Consider the following 16,376-nt stretch of genomic DNA (forward strand, 5'->3'; position numbering starts at 1 on the left):
TTTCAAAATTTTAGAATAAGAAACAACAATTTTGGAAATTTTTATGTGAAGAGTAAACCAGAAATGTCCAAACGGTTCTATTCAAATCTGTAACTTTGGAAGTTTTAACGTTACAACATTCCAATTTGGCAGTTTTATTATTTTTAACATTCTTATTAACTGTATTAACTGACAGAATGTTAGAACTAGAAACTGAAATTTTAGAAATTCTTATTTTACGGACGGACTACAAATGTCCAAAAGTTTTTATTAATACTCGTAACTCTAGAAATTTAATTGTTACAACATTCAAATTTGGCAGTTATACTATTTGTGGTATTCTTATTAACTGTGTTAAATTACAGAATTTTACAACAAGAAACAAAGTTTTTAGAAATTTTTATTTTACGGATGGATACGCAATGCCCAAAAGTTTCTATTAATACTCGTAACTCTAGAAGTTTATCCGTTACAACACTCAAATTTGGCAGTTTTACTATTTTTGATACTCTTATTAACTGTGTTAAATTACAAAATTTTAGAACAAGAAACAAAAATTTTAGAAATTTTATTTAAAGTACGAATGTCCAAAAAATTCTAATAAATCTCGTAACTCTGAAAGTTTCAATCATAAAACATTTAAATTTGTGAAATTTACTATTTCTAACACAGTAATTAATTTTGTTAAATTTCAAAATTTTAGAACAAGAAACAACAACATTAGAAATTTTTATCAGAGACGAATCAGAATCTTCTAAAATCTTCTATTAAAGTATGTAGCTCAGGTAGTTTTAATGTTCCAACATTCAAATTTGTAGGTTTTACTGTTTTTGAGAGTTTTATTAAATGAGCAAAATTACAAAATTTTAGAACAAGAAACAGAAAATTTAGAAATTTTTATTTAGAGAGCGAACTATAAATGTTCGAAAGTCTCTCAAAACCCTCGTAGCTCTGAAAGTTTTAATCATAAAACAATGAAATTTGTCAAATTTACTATTTCTAACAAATTAATTAATTTTGTTACATTTCAAAATTTTACAACAAGAAACAACAATTTTAAAAATTTTTATCAAAGACGAATCAGAATCTTCTAAAATCTTCTATTAAAGTATGTAGCTCAGGTAGTTTTAATGTTCCAACATTCAAATTTGTAGGTTATACTGGTTTTGAGTGTTTTATTAAATGAGCAAAATTACAAAATTTTAAAACAAGAAACAGAAAATTTAGAAATTTTTATTTAGAGAGCGAACTAGAAATGTTCGAAAGTCTCTCAAAACCCTCGTAGCTCTGAAAGTTGTAATCATAAAACAATGAAATTTAGCCGTTTTACTACTTTTTACACCCTTATTAATTGTGTTTAATTACTGAACTGAAAATTTTGGAAATTTTTATTTAAAGTACAAAAGAATGTCTAAAAATTTCTAGTAAATTTTATAACTCTGAAAGTTTTAATTTTAAAACATTCAGATTTAGCAAATTTACTACCTGTAACAGTTTTATTATTTGTGCTCAATTTCAGAATTTTAGAACAAGAAACAAGTGTAGAAATTTTTATTTAAAGAGCGAACTCGAAATGTCCAAAAGTTTCTAGTAAATCTCTTAACTCTGAAATTTTCAATCTTAATACATTCAAATTTGGTAGATATACTATTTCTAAGGCGTTAATTAATTGCGCTAAATTGCTGAATTTGTTGGAAATTGTTATCAAAGACACCAAAATTTTCTGTTAAAATTTCAAAGCAGATTGTTTGTTTATTTTTGTAACCCATTTTTTTAATCTTTTGATTTTATTGAATTTATCGCTCGCTACAAACCAATTGCTCAAATATCGTTGCTTAAATAGCCCACAATTAAACTTTGTCGCTTCATTTCAGACCCAGCTGTATACATTTTAATAATTTCGGTGAAATTGCTCAATTATTGGTTACAATCACTTGCGAAATTTCGTAATTAGGTGTTCCTTATCAGACTTGTGTGAACAAAGCCGTTTTAAAACTGGTTTATTATCAGTCAGTTATTTATAATTGCTGTAATATCGTTGGTGAAGCGCGCCACTTCTGTATAAACCCCAACGCGGTTTTTCTCTGCACATTCGTATCCCCAGGAAGTGATCCCGACAAGAACCCCATTGACCACGAAAGGTCCTCCAGAGTCTCCCTGACACGTGTCTTCACCCCCTTTCGCAGTCCCGGCGCAAAACATATTTCTTGTAATTTTACCATTGTACAGTTCGCATTTCGCGCGATTTATTATGGGTAATCTAACGTGTTGAAGCTCCATTGGAAGCACCCCATTGTGATGGAGGCGCCCCCATCCCGTCGCTACTCCTATTAAATTATCTTTGATTGGATTATCTTGACGTGGTAAAGATATGGTTTGGATAGTCGCCCCAATTCTAAAGGGAGATTCTAATTTTAAAATGGAGATGTCGTAATCGTGGGTTTCTTCGTCGTATTTTGAGTCTTTTGGGTAAATTTTAATGACTTGTCTGACTTGGCCCCCTTGGTTAACGAACGTGGAGCCTCCTCGCACCAAAAGCAATCTCGGTTCGTACCTAAAAAAAATAGTAAAGCGTCTGTTAGTTTAGCATAATTTGGTGTTACTCTAAAGTACAGTGTGCTGCTGTCAGGACGAATCGAGGGTGGATTAGAGAACCCCCGCAGAAGTGGCTATCGATGTAGATGATTGACACTTGATAGGGGAATTCCTCGATGATAGTGGCGGCACCCCCAACGATGCGAGGGGAGGCTAGAAAATTGTTCGTTGATAATAAAATTAGAGGAAATGAACAAAAACGTAAGAAAATTAGGTGAATTTTACCCTCAGTAGTGTTATCTTATCGCCCACTCCCAGCGCTTCCGAATGTGGTTTTTGTTAGCGCTTTATCTATTTGCTTACCTTGAACCTTATTGTGACATTTTTTTGGTATTTTTTGTAGCAATGAGTTTTGTTTTGTTTATCTTTCAAAATGCGGACGCGATACTGAATTGGTTGCTTAATGAAGATAATGATTTTATTGAAAAGTGTCGGTAAGTGGGTGTTGTTGTATTGATAAAAATTAGATCAGATTTATTTTGGTTTGGCGAGGATTTCGTTTAAATTTTTATGTAATTAGTTTAATCCCACTAGTCTAGTCTTGTATCTCATTTTGTGCTTCTAAATTTCGTTCTATGAAATGTAACATGTCAAAAAATTGGATTTTTGAAGCTTGACATTTTTGGAACACGACGTCTGATATTATTTTCCGTAAAAACGCACTTTTTTGGTAAAAAGAAAGCGTTTTTAGATTTTCCAAAAGTCGAAAGTTGGAGTTTTTCGGAAAAATTCATGGCTAAAACTATGCCAAACTTCCGATATCGAAAATTTGAATGTTTTAAGATTAAAACTTTCAGAGTTACAAAATTTACTAGAAATTTTTAGACATTCCTAGTTTGTACTTTAAATAAAAATTTCCAAAATTTTTGTTTTTTGATCTAGAGTTCTGTAATTTAACACAATTAATAAGAGTGTAAAAAGTAGTAAAATGGCCAATACTTATTGTTGTAAGATTAAAAATTTTAGAGTTACAAGAGTTTTGAGAAACTTTCGAACATTTCTAGTTCGTTCTCTAAATAAAAATTTCTAAATTTTCTGTTTCTTGTTCTAAAATGTTGTAATTTTGCTTATTTATTAAAACTCTAAAAAAACAATAAAACCTACAAATTTTAATGTTGTAACATTAAAACTACCTGAGCTACATACTTGATTAGAAGATTTTAGAACATTCTGATTCGTCTTTGATAAAAATTTCTAAAGTTGTTGATTCTTGTTCTAAAATTTTGAAATTTAACAAAATTAATTATTGTGTTAGAAATAGTAAATTTCACAAATTTGAATGTTTTATGATTGAAACTTTCAGAGTTACGAGATTTATTAGAATTTTTTGGACATTTCTAATTCGTACCTTAAATAAAATTTCTAAAATTTTTGTTTCTTGTTCTAAAATTTTGTAATTTAACACAGTTAATAAGAGTATCAAAAATAATAAAACTGCCAAATTTGAATGTTGTAACAATTAAACTTCTAGAGTTACGAGTATTAATAAAAACTTTTGGACATTTGTAGTCCGTCCGTAAAATAAGAATTTCTAAAATTTCAGTTTCTTGTTCTAACATTCTGTCATTTAATACAGTTAATAAGAATGTTAAAAATAATAAAACTGCTAAATTGGAATGTTGTAACGTTAAAACTTCCAGAGTTACAGATTTGAATAGAACTGTTTAAATATTTCTGGTTTGCTCTTCACATAAAAATTTCCAAAATTGTTGTTTCTTGTTCTAAAATTTTGAAATTTAGCACAATTACTTAAAGTGTTAAAAATAGTAAATATGCCAAATTTGAACTATTTAAGATTAAAAAAAATAGTAATTTTGGTGCGTCTTCAAAACAAAAATTTCTAAAAACTCTATTTTTTGTTTTAAAATTTTGTAATTTAGCACAGTTGATAATCAAGTCCAAAGTAGTAAAACCGTTAAATTTTACAAGGTAAAGATTTTGGTACGTCTTCAAAATAAAAATTTCTAAAAATTTTATTTGTTGTTCTAAAATTTGGTAATTTGGCACAATAATTAATTAAATCAAAAGTGGCAGAATTTCCAAATTTACAAAATTACGATTGAAATTGCCAAAGTTACGAAATTTAACTAAAAGATGTGGAAATTTTGTTGCGTCTTCAAAATAACAATTTCTAAAAACTCTATTTATTGTTTTAAAATTTTGTAATTTGGCACAGTCAATAATTAAGTCAAAAGTAGCAAAATCTTTAATTTTTACAAGTATACGATTGAAATTGCCAAAGTTACAAAATTTATTAAATAAAAAGATAAAAATTTTGATGCTTTCAAACTAAAAATTTCTAAAAACTCTAATTATTGCTCTAAAATTTTGCAAATTTAGCTCAATCGATAATCAAGTCAAAAGTAGTAAAGCCCTCAAATTTTACGAGTTTACTATTAAAATTGTTAAAGTTACAAAATTTAAGAAAAAAAGTGGAAATTTTGGTGCGTCTTCAAAATGAAAATTTCTAAAAACTCTATTTATTGTTCTAAAATTTTGTAATTTTTTAGTCGATAATCAAGTCAAAAGTAGCAAACTTTCTAAATTTTACAAGTTTATGATTGAAATTGCCAAAGTTACAAAATCTAATAAAAATGGTGGCAATTTTGAGGCGCCTTCAAGATCAAAATTTCTAAAAATTCAATTTTTTGTCGTAAAATTTTGTAAATTAGTACAGACGATAATTACGTTTAAACTAATAAAACGTCAAACTTTTAATAATTACTATTAAAGTTGACAAAGTTAGGGAATTTAATTAAAAAATAATAGAAATTTTAGTGCGTTTTCCATATGACAATTTCTAAAAAAAAATTTTTGTTAAACTTAAATTAAATCTCGAAAACGCAGAATTGGAACTAGCAAAAAAAATTGAGATCTTGTTGTCTCTGGTTCTATTAAATGTTCCCCCAGATTTGTCTTTCTATTCGGACAAGAACAAGGAAATAAAAAAATAAAAACACACGCGCACTTCTTACACTTTATTCGTTTTCCTTTAAGACATTCCTAACTAATTTTACTCCGTCACTGCGAATAAAATCAAGTTTTAAACAAAATTTCCGATTTAATAAATTATGAAAGAGTGAAGTTTTGATAAATTAACTCCGTGCAACACAGCAATTAACTAATTACTCCGAGTTAGCCCTAACAGTTTTGACAAAAACTGCATCTTAATTATATTCTGATTTTGTTCCTAATCCACTTTCGCAACTTTGCAACGCGCGAGTAGACGCCAGGATAATCCTTATTAGCACATCCATATCCCCACGACACAATCCCGACTTGTTTACCACGCGCAATTAACGGTCCTCCGGAGTCTCCTTGACAAGAATCACACTCTCCTTTCTTGCACCCCGCGCAGAGCATTCGCGGTGTTATTTTTCCGAGGGATTTATACCGTTTTCTGCAGGAAATTTGGTCGTGGATGACTAAAGACACTTGGAGGAGCCGAGGCGAAGTGTTTTGCGTCTAGAAAAAAATTAGTTTTTGCATAGGGTTAAAACTACCAATAATCGGCATCATTAGCAGATTTCTCAACTTCAAAACGCTTATAAAATTGAATTTTTGTTCTACGCCTGTATGATTGTTGTCATTTTTCTCAGAAAAACTTGAATTTGTTGTAAATCTTCAGAATTCAGAAGACAGCATTAAGTTAATTATGGGTACTTTTTGACCAATAGTTGGCACCATTTGAAAACACTCTAGGGAATTACCAAAATTGGAAAATCGTAAATTGATATAATAATAGTTATTATTCTAACAATTATTTATTGTCAAAGACTTTTGTCTTAGTTTTTTCTTTTTGGCTCAGAATAGCACATTTGCTTTCTGCTTCTTTTCTCTCTTAATTTCCTTTGTCTTTTTCGACTCTTAGACAATTTTGTTTTTTGTTTTCTTTTCCAAGTGGATTTTTTTATATTATGTGGTAGTAACCTTACTTTGGTATGAAATATGAAGATGTTACTGAGGAGAAATGGATTTTGACAGAATGTTACTTATCTTTTTATCATACTTTTTTTGAGAAGTACACCTCACCATTTCAAATTAGATACAAACAGTCTTAAATAAATGTTAAATGTTAATTTGGAGATTTTGCTGTTTTTGACTTAATTATTAACTGAGAAAAATTACACAATTTTAGAACAAAAAATAGATTTTTTAGTAATTTTTATTTTACCCACCAAAATTTCCTTGTTTTTTGTATTAAATTTCGTAACTTTTTTAATTTCAATCGTAAATTTGTAAAATTTTGAGGTTTTCCTAACAGTGATTTGGTTATTGACTGCCAAATTACAAAATTTTAGAACAAAAAAATTTTTTTTTAATTTTTATTTTGACAACGCACCAAAATTTCCACTTTTTTAATAAAATTTTGTAACATTGTCAATTTAAATGGTAAATTTTTAAAATTTATAGGTTTTACACTTTTAATTTGATTATCAAGTGTGACAAATTCAAAAATTTTAAAACAAAAAATTGAGTTTTTAGAAAAATTTATTTTGAAGACGCACCAAAATTTCCACTTTTTTTAATTAAATTCCGTAACTTTCGACATTTTTCGTAATTGTAATCGCAAAACATTTGAAGATTTTACTACTTTTGACTTAATTATTAATTGTGCCAATTTACAAAATTTTAGAACCAAAAAAAGAATTTTTAGAAACTTTTATTTTGAAGATGTAGGTACCAAAATCTTCACCTTTTTTTATTAATTTTTTTAACTTTGGCATTTTTAATTGTAAATTTGTAAAATTTAGAGGTTTTACTAACTGTGATTTGGTTATTGACTGCCAAATTACAAAATTTTAGAACAAAAAAGACTTTTTTAGAAATTTTTATTTTGACGCCACACAAAAATTTCCATTTTTATGAAATTTCGTAACATTGTCAATTTCAAAAGTAAATTTTTAAAATTTGGAAGTTTAGAACAAAAAATTGAGATTTTAAAAATTTTCATTTTGAAGACGCACCAAAATTTCCACTTTTTTTAATTAAATTCCGTAACTTTCGACATTTTTCGTAATTGTAATCGCAAAACATTTGAAGATTTTACTACTTTTGACTTAATTATTAATTGTGCCAATTTACAAAATTTTAGAACCAAAAAAAAAAATTTTTAGAAACTTATTTTGAAGATGTAGGTACCAAAATCTTCACTTTTTTTTATTAATTTTTTTAACTTTGGCATTTTTAATTGTAAATTTGTAAAATTTAGAGGTTTTACTAACTGTGATTTGGTTATTGACTGCCAAATTACAAAATTTTAGAACAAAAAAGACTTTTTTAGAAATTTTTATTTTGACGACACACCAAAATTTCCATTTTTATGAAATTTCGTAACATTGTCAATTTCAAAAGTAAATTTTTAAAATTTGGAAGTTTAAAACAAAAAATTGAGATTTTAGAAATTTTCATTTTGAAGACGCACCAAAATTTCCACTTTTTTTAATTAAATTCCGTAACTTTGACATTTTTCGTAATTGTAATCGCAAAACATTTGAAGATTTTACTACTTTTGACTTAATTATTAATTGTGCCAATTTACAAAATTTTAGAACCAAAAAAAAAAATTTTTAGAAACTTATTTTGAAGATGTAGGTACCAAAATCTTCACTTTTTTTTATTAATTTTTTTAACTTTGGCATTTTTAATTGTAAATTTGTAAAATTTAGAGGTTTTACTAACTGTGATTTGGTTATTGACTGCCAAATTACAAAATTTTAGAACAAAAAAGACTTTTTTTAGAAATTTTTATTTTGACGACACACCAAAATTTCCACTTTTATGAAATTTCGTAACATTGTCAATTTCAAAAGTAAATTTTTAAAATTTGGAAGTTTAGAACAAAAAATTGAGATTTTAGAAATTTTCATTTTGAAGATGCACGAGAATTCCCACTTTTTTTTTATTAAATTTTGTAACTTTGGCAATTTCAATCGTAATCTTGTAAAATTTTGAGGTTTTACTACTATAGATTTCATTATTGACTTTATCAAATTACAACCGTTTAGAACAAAAAATAAAGTTTTCAAAAATTTTCGTTTTGAAAACGTTCCAGAATTTTTACTTTTTATTTATTATTTTTCGCAACTTTGACAATTTTTGAAGATTTCACTACTTTTAACTTGATTATCGACTGTGCCAAATTACAAAATTTTAGAACAAATAATGGTGATTTTAGAAATTTTCATTTCGAGGAGACACCAAAATTTCGACTTTTTATTGTCTTTGAATATATCTGTTTACAGTTTGCTTTAGAAGTCCATTTATTTATTGATTTTTTGCCAATAATCGGCACCGCTCTCAACTAATAGTGGGCACCATTTTAAAACACTAGGAAATTACCAAAATTGCAAAATTGTAAATTGGTATATAATAATAGTTATTTTTAAAAAGATATTTTTTAGGCAACTTAAACTGAAATTGGAATTTTTAAGCCTCAAAAGCGCCCTAAAAGTAAGTCGTTTCTGGTCGCAATCATTTTTGGCCGATCTATGGTGTCGCCATTTATCCATACTTTTGCATATATTAAGATTCCGCTATTACCCCTAATTTTATAATTATTTGGGTAAAATCAACACATGCTAAAACTGCAAATGCAAATAAAGAAAATATGGAACTTTTATGGAAAAAGACTCGGCCAAAAAAAATACTTTTTGGCCTTGGTACACAAATAACTTTTTTTCTAGCTGTCGTCTTACTTCTTATTGGTGTCTTAAAGTACCAAAGGACTTCAAAAAAAGTAAGATTACCGCTTAGAATATTCGGCAGGCTTTTACAATACACCCAACTCTTATTTTCGAAACGTATCGCGGGCGCCGCTCATTAGTAGTTTTACCCTAATAGAGAGAACTACCCACATTGGTGCACCCCCAGCCGCTCGCTGTTGCGGAGGCTGCATCTGGGAGGTTTTCCCCGAATTCCGGTAACGCAACAGGCAGAATGTTCGCACCAAACACTAAACTTTCGCAGAGCTACGAAACAGTGTGAATAAAAATGTGTTGGGGGTCAGTAAAAATGATACTTTGAGTATGGCAATGTCGTTGTCGTAACCATAAACTTGCGTAAAGTTCTCGTGGGTTATGTTGCCGCAAACGAGGCGAGTCGCTCCTCCTTTGCTGTGGAAATGACTGCCCGCGCGAATTTTTAATGATCCGATCGATTCGCTGAAATTATTTGATGAGAACGAGGTGGATTTTCGTGGGGAGGTTTAGTTTTACCCTTCTAAGCAGTGGGCTGCTGTTAATATAAAGTCTTGATGTATAATAGAACCACCACAAATGTGACCTCTGCTATTCTGTAATGATACTTGGTAAGGGAAAGAGCGGATGTTTGCAGGGGTTCCTCCAATAATGCGCCCATCGAGCAACGGGGCCGCTAAAATTATTATACTTATCTGAAAATGGTGTTAGTTGATGCAACACACAATACACGTGTTATCAAAGAAATCACTTAAAACGATTGTTCTTATCAGAGACATCTTCACTTTGATCAAAGTCCGATTTAGATTATTATTGAATCGGGACTAAAAATACTTACAGCTCAAAACACTTTCACTGAGGAAACAGATCAGCAAAATTTGAAACAAAGCCATTTTGAAGGAGTTCGTTTCACCGACTAGTGTAAGAGTCTCTAGAACTTGAAGAATTATGATTGTACATAATAAATAATATGGGATTAAAATAATCGCTCGTATTTGTTTTGTTCGCAAAATAGTAGGAAAATAGAGAGAATTGCGGTTTACACCTAAAATTACGTGCAATTCTTGGACTTAACAACAGTCAAGTTAATAAATTATAGTAAAATTTTGTTTACGTTTGGCTGATTTATGGATATTATAAATTTATTGTGTGGCGTCAGCAGACATTGTCTCGTGGAAAAACAGTAAGGAAAAAGCAAATACAGAATTTTAATAACAAAGAATTCATAAATTAAAAAAAATAAAGCTTTTAGAAGTTTGTATTTTTAAGACAGATCAATTTCTACTATTTTATATTAAATTTCGTAACTTTGTTTACCTGCTTTTGACTTGATTGTCGACTGTGGCAAATTACAAAATTTTAAAACAAAAAATGGAGTTTTTCTTGGAAATTTTCTTATGGAAAACGCACAAAAATTTCTATTATTTTTTAATTAAATTCTGTAACTTTGCCAATTTTAATAGTAATAATTATAATTTTCACGTTTTACTAGATTAAGCGTGATTATCGACTGTAAAATTTTACGGCAAAAAATTGAATTTTTAGAAATTTTCGTCTTGAAGACGTCTTGGCACCAAAACTGCCATCATTTTTATTAAATTTTGAAACTTTGCCAATTTTAATCGTAAACTTGTAAAATTTGGAGGTTTTACTACTTTTGATTTAATTACATATTGACTAATAAATTATAAAATTTTAGAGCAAAAATAGAATTTTTTTTTAGATATTTTTGTTTTGAAGACGTACCAAAATTTTTATCTTTTTTTTCTTAAATTTAGTAACTTTGGCAATTTCAATCGTATACTTGTAAAATTTGAAGGTTTTGCTACTTTTGACTTGATTATTGACTATGCCAAATTACAACATTTTATGACAATAAATAAAGTTTTTAGAAATTTTTATTTTGAAGACGCATCAAAATTTCCACATTTTTTAATTAATTTTCGTAACTTTGGCAATTTCAATTGTAATTTTGTAAAATTTGGAAATTCTGCTACTTTTGATTTAACTAATAATTGTGCCAAATTACAAAATTTTAGAACAACAATAAAAATTTTAGTACCTATGTTTATTTTGAAAACGTACCAAAATCTTCATCTTTTTTTTATTAAATTTCCTAACTCTGACAATTTCAATCGTAAACTTGTAAAATTTGAAAGTTTTGTTACTTTTGATTTGATTATTGACTGTGCCAAATTATAAAATTTTAGAACCAAAAATAGAATTTTTTGAAATTTTATTTTTGATGACGCTCCTACTTCTTCACCCTTCTTTAATAAATTCCGTAACTTTGGCAATTTCAATTGTAATTTCGTCAAATTTGACATTTTGCTACTTTTAACTTGATTATTGACTGAGCGAGCAAAATTGCAAAATTTTAGATAAAAAAAAAGTTTTTAGAAATTTTTATTTTGAAGACGCATCAAAATTTCCACATTTTTTAATTAATTTTCGTAACTTTGGCAATTTCAATCGTAATTTTGTAAAATTTGTAAATTCTGCTACTTTTGATTTAACTAATAATTGTGCCAAATTACAAAATTTTAGAACAACAATAAAAATTTTAGTACCTATGCTTATTTTGAAAACGTACCAAAATCTTTATCTTTTTTTTATTAAATTTCCTAACTCTGACAATTTCAATCGTAAACTTGTAAAATTTGAAAGTTTTGTTACTTTTGATTTGATTATTGACTGTGCCAAATTATAAAATTTTAGAACCAAAAATAGAATTTTTTGAAATTTTATTTTTGATGACGCTCCTACTTCTTCACCCTTCTTTAATAAATTCCGTAACTTTGGCAATTTCAATTGTAATTTCGTCAAATTTGACATTTTGCTACTTTTAACTTGATTATTGACTGAGCGAGCAAAATTGCAAAATTTTAGATAAAAAAAAAGTTTTTAGAAATTTTTATTTTGAAGACGCATCAAAATTTCCACATTTTTTAATTAATTTTCGTAACTTTGGCAATTTCAATCGTAATTTTGTAAAATTTGGAAATTCTGCTACTTTTGATTTAACTAATAATTGTGCCAAATTACAAAATTTTAGAACAACAATAAAAATTTTAGTATGTTTATTTTGAAGACGTACCAAAATCTTCATCTTTTTTTTATTAAATTTCCTAACTCTGACAATTTCAATCGTAAACTTGTAAAATTTGAAAATTTTGTTACTTTTGATTTGATTATTGACTGTGCCAAATTATAAAATTTTAGAACCAAAAATAGAATTTTTATTTTTGATGACGCTCCTACTTCTTCACCCTTCTTTAATAAATTCCGTAACTTTGGCAATTTCAATTGTAATTTCGTCAAATTTGACATTTTGCTACTTTTAACTTGATTATTGACTGAGCGAGCAAAATTGCAAAATGTTAGATAAAAAAACAGAGTTTTTAGACATTTTTATTTTGAAGACGCCCCAAAATTTCCACTTTTTATTGTCTTTGAATGTTTCTTAGATTCATTGGAGTTTGTTGACATTTTTCTTAGAATTCTATTTATTTATTTATTTATTTCTTAAGTTTTTCTTCTCCCATTGTAAATTTTATTTATATTTTTTAAATCGTTTTGAGGTTTGCAGCTTCATTTCGTCCTATTTTTTCAGATTTTTTTGTGTTAGATTTCCAATTTTTCCGTGAACCGTGTAGTTTTTCTCTGTATTTGTCATGATTCCCTTCTTATTTTTGGTGCAAATTTTTACCATATTTCTCTTTACTTTTCTCTAATTTTGTGTTTTTTTTATTATCTACGCCGCCCTCGCTTATTTAAATCTCATACTGTTAGGCAGTCAAACATGAATCAAATTCGATCAACAAGCGAACTGTCTAATTAAAATTTGTTGCACCAAAAACGTAAATATTCGTCGAAAACCACAAATTTGCAACTTTCCATTGGCACACTCGACAACTAATTGATGTTTGACAGCCAAATACTCGATGTATGAGATCGTTTTAAATCGCACGCTCATTGAAACAGGTGTGCCAGATATTGTTTCCAAATCTCTAAAAATAGCAGAGCACGAGAACCATTTTATGGATTTTCAAGAGTTTTCACAAAAAAAAAAATTAAAAGTACAATTTTTATTTGGTGATTGCTACAGATTTCTTATATTCCTGAATTCTCCTTGATCCAATCCCTGACAGAAGCCACGCTCGTGTAAACTCCTGGATACTGAGCAAGACCGCACCCCATCCCCCAGGACACGATTCCCACAAGAACGCCATCCTTGGTCAAAGGGCCACCGGAATCGCCCTAAAAATTTCATTGAACTACTCTTGTTTCTACTTTGGTTTGATTTACCGAGCAGGCGTCTTTTCCTCCTTCGGCGACGCCAGCACACACCATTGTGTCATCAACGGTGACGTCTTCAACGTCGGCGTAGTCAGCGGCACATTCTGCATGATCAACGATGTTGACATCAACACTGTATAGGAGATTAGGGGTGAGAATGTCCCAATCCTGAGAAAAATAGTCGAAACTGGGCTAAATATGGGGTGGAACTCACCGAAGTGACGCCCCATCCTGTTACTCTGACTGTATCGCCAGCTGCTGGATCTTCATCGGTGAGAGGAACCGCTTGGATTTTGTCGGAGAAAGTGAGGGGTTCTTGCAACTAAAAGAATTTTAACACTATGATGGGAGTTTGGAGGCTAACTTACGATGATGAGAGCGACGTCGTAACCCAGATCGGTGTAGTTTTCGTGGACGATGGTCCTGTTGACTGCAGAACGGGTACCATTCTGAAGGAGGTCTTCAGTTCCAGAAACTACTTCGTAGAACAACGAAATGAGACTGTAATAAAATTGTTAGACGAAATTTTTTACTATGCAAACTTTACCCGTCGATACAGTGCGCAGCGGTTAGAATGGTGTCTTCGGAAATAATAGAACCTCCACAGTTATGGATGCTGAAGGCCTCCAAAGAGACTTGCCAAGGGTTCTCCTCGATGGTTGTTGTATTTCCGCCGATTATCCTACCATCGGGTTGGTGGCGCTTCTGTTTTTTGGGCACCGCGTTTCCTGAATAATAAAATGGAAAATCCCCACAAATTTTATTTTTTAATTTACCTGAAACCAGGGCTGCCACAAGCAGGAGGACAATGGTGTAACGCAACATTTTTACTAGCTGGGTGACGTGGAGGAGGTATTTATAGTGGGCGCAAGGATCGATAAGGAAGACTTTTATCGAAATTTTGAGTGGTGTCGCAATTTTTGTCTACTTTTCAAGTAGAGACTAGATAAATGTCGCGGTTTTGAAAAAATTGGGTTAAGAGTCTATCTCTAGATAAAGTTAGATATTTTTAGATCTCTAGGGTGCTCACAATCAAAAAAAGAGGCGGATTAAGGTCGGTTGAGGCCTTCAATGAATAACAATTTCTTAAGATTGTTTTCTCGGTTCGGTTGGAATTTTCTGAGTTTTCTCCAGACCATTTTGATTTTCGTTGGAATCTATAGATTTACTTTTATTTTTGACTCCATTTAAAATCGATTTTATTTATTTTTTTTGAATAGTGTAAATTTTCTCTTATTCTTTCTGCAGTTTCTGAACTTTATGATGTTTTGAGTTCTCTAGATTTTTTAGTTTTTTTTTCAATCTTTCAATTTTAGATTTTCTCTAGTTTCTCTGTGTTTAAATCTTTATTTCTCTGGAATTTGGAGACTTTACTATTATCGACGAATTTACCAACTGGGCTAATTTTCAAATTTTACCAAAATTTCCACATTTTTTTTATTAAATTTCGTAACTTTGTCAATTTCAATAGTAAACTCGTAAAAAATTTTACGTTTAAAATTTTTTTAGGTTTTACTACTTTTGAATTAATAACTGACTGTGGCAAATTACAAAATTTTAGAACAAAAAATGTTTTTTTTAAAAATTTTTATTTTAGAAGCGCACCAAAATTTCCTCATTTTTTTATTAAATTTCTTAACTTTGTCAATTTCATTCATAAATTCTTAAAATTTGGAGGTTTTACTACTTTTGATTTGGTTATCGACTGTGCCAAGTTACAAAAATTTAGAACAATAAATAGATTTTTCAGAAATTTTTATTTTGAGGACGCACACAATTTTTGCAATTTTGTATTAAATTCCGTAACTTTGTCAATTTCAATCGTAAACTTCTAAAATCTGGAGGTTTTACTACTTTTGACTTGATTATTTACTGAGCAAAATTACAAAATTTTGAAACAAAAAATAGAGAGTTTAAAATTTTTTATTTTGAAGCCGCACTAAAATTTCCACGTTTTCTTTATTAAATTTCGTAACATTGTCAATTTTATCGTAAATTCATAAAATTTGGAGGTTTTACTACTTTATCGACTGTGCTAAATTTTAAAATTTTGAAACAAAAAATAGGAATTTTAGAAATTTTTATTTTTGAAGGAGTTCGTTTCACCGATTAGTGTAAGAGTCTCTAGAACTTGAAGAATTATGATTGTACATAATAAATAATATGGGATTAAAATAATCGCTCGTATTTACTACGTACTATTTACTACGTACTTTTACTACTTTGGACTTGATTATCTACTTAGCCAAATTACAAAACTTTTTAGCAAAAAATAGATTTTTTTGAAATTTTTATTTTGAAGACTCACCAAAATTTTCACTTTTTTTTACTAAATTTTGTAACATTGTTAATTTCAATAGTAAACTCGTAAAAATTTGGAGGTTTTACTACTTTTGAATTAATCATCGACTGTGCTAAATTTTAAAATTTTGAAACAAAAAATAGGAATTTTAGAAATTTTCATTTTGAAGGCGTACTTAAATTTCCACATTTTTGTATTAAATTCCGTAACTTTGTCAATTTCAGTAGTAAACTCGTAAAGTTTAGAGGTTTTACTACTTTTGAATTTATAATTGAGTGTGCCAATTTTAGAACAAAAATAGATTTTTAAGAAATTTCCACGATTTTTTAATTAAATTTTGTAATTTTGTCAATTCCAATCGTAAACTCCTAAAATTTGGTAACTTCACAACCTTTGACTATTATCGATTGTGCTAAATTACAAAATTTAGAAACAAAAAATAGAGATTTGAGAAATTTTAATTTTGAAGACGCACCAAAATTTCCTCATTTTTTTTATTAAAT

The 16,376-nt window shown here is 29.0% G+C and overlaps 3 protein-coding genes across 3 annotated transcripts; all 3 read right to left on the bottom strand.

Moving 5' to 3' along the window:
* Nucleotides 1-1,829: 1,829 nt before the first annotated feature.
* LOC148173417 (trypsin-3-like) lies at nt 1,830-5,740 on the bottom strand. The gene is made up of 3 exons (XM_088039877.1): nt 5,704-5,740; nt 2,583-2,814; nt 1,830-2,533 (listed from the first exon to the last, which is right to left on the bottom strand). The coding sequence occupies exons 1-3, from the start codon at nt 5,738-5,740 to the stop codon at nt 1,990-1,992; spliced, it is 813 nt and encodes a 270-aa protein (XP_087896003.1). The 3' UTR covers nt 1,830-1,989.
* Nucleotides 5,741-5,745: 5 nt separating this feature from the next.
* LOC148173418 (trypsin-1-like) lies at nt 5,746-11,369 on the bottom strand. Its single transcript, XM_088039878.1, has 5 exons — nt 11,358-11,369; nt 9,792-9,967; nt 9,596-9,737; nt 9,432-9,545; nt 5,746-6,039 (listed from the first exon to the last, which is right to left on the bottom strand). The coding sequence occupies exons 1-5, from the start codon at nt 11,367-11,369 to the stop codon at nt 5,746-5,748; spliced, it is 738 nt and encodes a 245-aa protein (XP_087896004.1).
* A 1,976-nt stretch (nt 11,370-13,345) lies between these two features.
* On the bottom strand, nt 13,346-14,458 carry LOC148173419 (trypsin delta-like). Its single transcript, XM_088040115.1, has 6 exons — nt 14,348-14,458; nt 14,119-14,299; nt 13,940-14,072; nt 13,786-13,893; nt 13,581-13,739; nt 13,346-13,532 (listed from the first exon to the last, which is right to left on the bottom strand). The coding sequence occupies exons 1-6, from the start codon at nt 14,394-14,396 to the stop codon at nt 13,386-13,388; spliced, it is 777 nt and encodes a 258-aa protein (XP_087896241.1). The 5' UTR covers nt 14,397-14,458; the 3' UTR covers nt 13,346-13,385.
* Nucleotides 14,459-16,376: the final 1,918 nt, after the last annotated feature.

This window comes from Gnatocerus cornutus, chromosome 6 (genome assembly GCF_029298725.1).
Source record: "Gnatocerus cornutus isolate USDA-ARS CGAHR chromosome 6, icGnaCorn1.1, whole genome shotgun sequence".
Taxonomy (NCBI): domain Eukaryota; kingdom Metazoa; phylum Arthropoda; class Insecta; order Coleoptera; family Tenebrionidae; genus Gnatocerus; species Gnatocerus cornutus.